Genomic DNA, 3,727 nt, shown 5'->3' on the forward strand with positions numbered 1-3,727 from the left:
TTGAATTATTTTAAAATTAATTTTTAAAGTTCAATTTAAATCAATTAGAAAACTATTTAACTATAATTACTAATGATTTTTAAATTATATTTTAATATATAAAAATCAAAAATTAGAAACCATTAGCAAAAAAATCGATATAACTATTTATATCGACTTTTTCCTTTCAAACCAACTTATATGATAACACATGTTATAAATTATTAATGAATTGAATTTTGACTAGTTTTGTGTCAAAACTGTTATTTCAATTGAATTTGAATCAATGGATTTATTATTAACAAGAACTATATATAATTTTGTTGAATATATATATATAAAAAAATGGGAACTATTGACAAAAAAGCTCTGTTTATAAATGAGATATTTATATGAATGATAATTACAAATGTGTTGTCATATAAATTGTTGAATCATAGTTGTTGTTATTTTAAAAATATTTTGGAAGTACTTTTTTTTGATTGATTTTAAATACATCACTGTTTAGTGACACACATAAGCACTGATAATGTTTATGTGTTTGATTAAAGAGACGGTCCTCAATATTAATCACATATATATATATAACGGACCTTTATATCAGACTTTCTAAAAATATATCAATTATTTGCTTTCTCTCTCTTTTTAAAAAATTACATCTTATATATATATAATATATTTATCTTAAACAAGTGAATTGTTTGTTAATAGAAAAACGTTATATTGAACGGTATTATATATATATATATGTGTGAAGACACCCACTATTATTGATTTAATAATAATGGATATCTTGTTTTGTTAGATAATAATACGTAAGTTTGAAAACTCATAGAAAAACATATTTTTGTTTTGTAAACATATTAATAGAAAAAGTGTCTAAATTTATAAGAGCTTTGTTTTTAGAGATATCTAAAAATATAGAAAATCTTTAAATTAAAACATTTAGTGTTTTGTGTATTCAATTGTGATTTTGTAATTCAGAAACCTATTAGTTCTGTTTCACCGAAACTCCGGCCGAGACTTAGAGTCGTACGGATGACACGGTTTTGAGCAATCTTTGAGTCGGCCATTACTATGGGTGCTGACATCAGACATTTCTCCGAAAAGGTGGGTAATTGGGTCAAGAATTTCACGGCAGGCGACCCGATAGTTGGTGGCGATATACTGCCCGTCTCGGAGGTTGGAGTTATAGGTGTATTGAATGAGATGGCATCGGACTCGTCATTCTCATGATGTGAAAAGAGTCGCGGTTTGAATGAGAAGTCAGTGCTATATGTTTGGTGTCTCAGAACCAATCTTTTCATTGCATTAGCGCTTTCAGCAAAAGCGGCCAAATCTTTGGCGCTATTATTGCGGCGAATAACACGCGGCGTTTCAAGTAGTGTGCGCGGACCGCCACAGGCCACCCAACGGTGATTGAGTACCATTTCAGCGGTATAGCGCTGACTCGCGTCCTTAACAAGCAAATGACGGATCAAATCTTTGGCGTCTTCACTAATAAAAGTCCACTCGCGCTCTGGGAAGTCATAGGTTCCGTCTTGAATACATGTGAACAGTTGGTCTGATAATTATGACCGCAACCGTTATTATACTATTCACTTATATATTATAAAAACGTTTAAATAGACATACCTTGACATGACTGACAAAACTCTCCCCTTTCCCAACCACAGTCACTGCCACAACAACCATAGAACGGGGGATAACCGCACAATAGTATGTATGTTATGACTCCAAGTGACCATAAATCACAACTGATTATTACAAATACGAAGAGGTATAAGATTTTGATCATAAAATTAGTTAATCTAAAGTCTTACCGTTTATCATAAGTAGAGGCCTCACCAATGAAAGCCTCAACAACTTCTGGTGCCATAAACTCAGCGGATCCCACCTTTTTTTTTAGTGGTATATGATATGTCAATCAATTATTCATAATTAGTATAAAATAATTTGTTTAAATAAGTTCTACAAACCGGTGTCAACAGTTCGGGTGTACTGATTGGTGAAGAATCGCTGAGTACAACACCAGATCCGAGATCAAAATCACATATCTTAATAGGACAGACCTGATCCTCGCTATGACACAAAATGTTTTCGGGTTTCAGGTCGCGATGTGCTATTCCCTTGTGGTGCAGGAACTTGAGTGCATTCGCAATATCACGTACTATAAGGCTGGCCTCGTTTTCGGTAAAATGCACCCGCTTTTGAATGTGTGCCAGAAGTGGTCCACCGTTCACCTTCTCGAAGATCAGATAGAATCTAATCGATAACAAAACAGTAGATCACAATTAGTTTCACAATTATTTTATCACAAAATATAATTCATGTCATACTTGTCGGACTCTTCGAAGAACTCAACCAATTGTATAATATTTCTGTGACTCTGGCAGTGATAGAAAATCTCGATTTCTCTGAAGACACGAGACCTGCTATGGCCCGACCCGTTCTTTTCAATCACTTTGACGGCGTACTTCTTTCCCGTATAGTTGTTACGGCACTCGCGTACCGAAGCGTAAGCGCCTTCGCCGAGAAACTCTCCGGTCATAGTATAGAGATCGACAAAAGTGTTGGCCGAAAGACTGGCACTCGATGTGCGCTTCTTCTTGCGTCTCCTCTGTTGCTGTCTCTGTGGTATAGGTATGGGTGCAGAGATGACACCCGGTTCGGGACTATTATGTCCGTCACCGCTTGACTCATAACACGTCTCATCGTCTTCGGAGAGATTTCGCGGATGCATTGTTTTTCATCGATGACAACACTCTTCAGTTCACTTCAATCACCTCTTGATATCAAATGACTGACTGACTGTCTGTCCGATCAGGTGTTGACTCTGTTCTGGATGTTTGGTCTCTTGACTGGTGATGACAATCGTGTCAAACAATCACTCGATATTTTCTTTTACTGTTCAGTATTCAGCCATTTCGCGTCTGAGGCAGTGATCCCTGAGCTCAACACAACTGCACTTTAAGCCAACACACAAACAATGAGTCCATCCCTTTAAGTGATGTCATCATAGCTTAACTCAATATTCATTGGCTATCACTCACACCATATATACGTAATCATAATATATTCACTGTTGTTGTGACTGTTATTATACATAATATACAGTACTGTATATACAGTCACTGTGTATGCGCTAAACACAAGGACACTGTCTAACAGCAAAACAAGGGGACAATAGTCAAGGGGTAGTCAGGGGTAATCAAGGAGAGCTATTTGGGGGACCAAATGGGGGTCTCAATCACGTACACCACTATAGCACAAACAATATCATCAAAACAAACAAAACAATCCAATCAATACAGTATAAGCTATGTATATATACAGTATATATCATATAATTGTCGATACAATCGATGCCTCTAAACATTGAGAGACTAGAGTTGTGTAAAACTCATTGATTACCCCATTTGTAACGTTTCTCTATTACATAGAGTGGAAAATTTTCTCGAAACTTCTTTTTACTTTATTATTATTATTATTATTATTACTATAGTATTACAGTATGTATTGTAGTGTTTTGTATGAATTAATGTTTAGGATGTGTATGTATAGTGAGACCAAACAGTTTATGTGATTGAGCATGGACAATTATGTATTGATCATAGACTATTGGGTGTATTCATAATACACTACAATATATTAATATAATTAACCAAATCATTAAATTTTGGCAATAGTTATAGATATTACTCATAATAAGTAAATTTCTTTTAAAACATTTATTTTCATTTTGGAC

At 34.6% G+C, this 3,727-nt stretch overlaps 1 protein-coding gene across 1 annotated transcript; it reads right to left on the reverse strand.

Moving 5' to 3' along the window:
- Positions 1 to 269: 269 nt before the first annotated feature.
- On the reverse strand, positions 270 to 2,986 carry LOC128959485 (MAP kinase-interacting serine/threonine-protein kinase 1-like). The gene is made up of 5 exons (XM_054305444.1): positions 2,319 to 2,986; positions 1,959 to 2,244; positions 1,803 to 1,876; positions 1,615 to 1,736; positions 270 to 1,543 (listed from the first exon to the last, which is right to left on the reverse strand). Exons 1-5 carry the CDS (start codon positions 2,720 to 2,722, stop codon positions 960 to 962), a joined length of 1,470 nt encoding a protein of 489 aa, XP_054161419.1. The 5' UTR covers positions 2,723 to 2,986; the 3' UTR covers positions 270 to 959.
- Positions 2,987 to 3,727: the final 741 nt, after the last annotated feature.

The sequence above is a fragment of the Oppia nitens genome, unplaced genomic scaffold (genome assembly GCF_028296485.1).
Source record: "Oppia nitens isolate AA-2021 unplaced genomic scaffold, nextdenovo-longstitch-racon4-pilon3 scaffold4_pilon_pilon_pilon, whole genome shotgun sequence".
NCBI classification, from domain to species: domain Eukaryota; kingdom Metazoa; phylum Arthropoda; class Arachnida; order Sarcoptiformes; family Oppiidae; genus Oppia; species Oppia nitens.

Bases quoted from the DNA above. Each gene is read 5' to 3' on its own strand.
- LOC128959485 (XM_054305444.1), bottom strand. From the start codon at position 2,722: ATGCATCCGCGAAATCTCTCCGAAGACGATGAGACGTGTTATGAGTCA. The intron at 2,245-2,318 runs GTATGACATGAA...GTTATCGATTAG, and splicing joins TTCTTCGAAGAGTCCGACAA to ATTCTATCTGATCTTCGAGA. The intron at 1,877-1,958 runs GTTTGTAGAACT...CTAAAAAAAAAG, and splicing joins CACCCGAACTGTTGACACCG to GTGGGATCCGCTGAGTTTAT.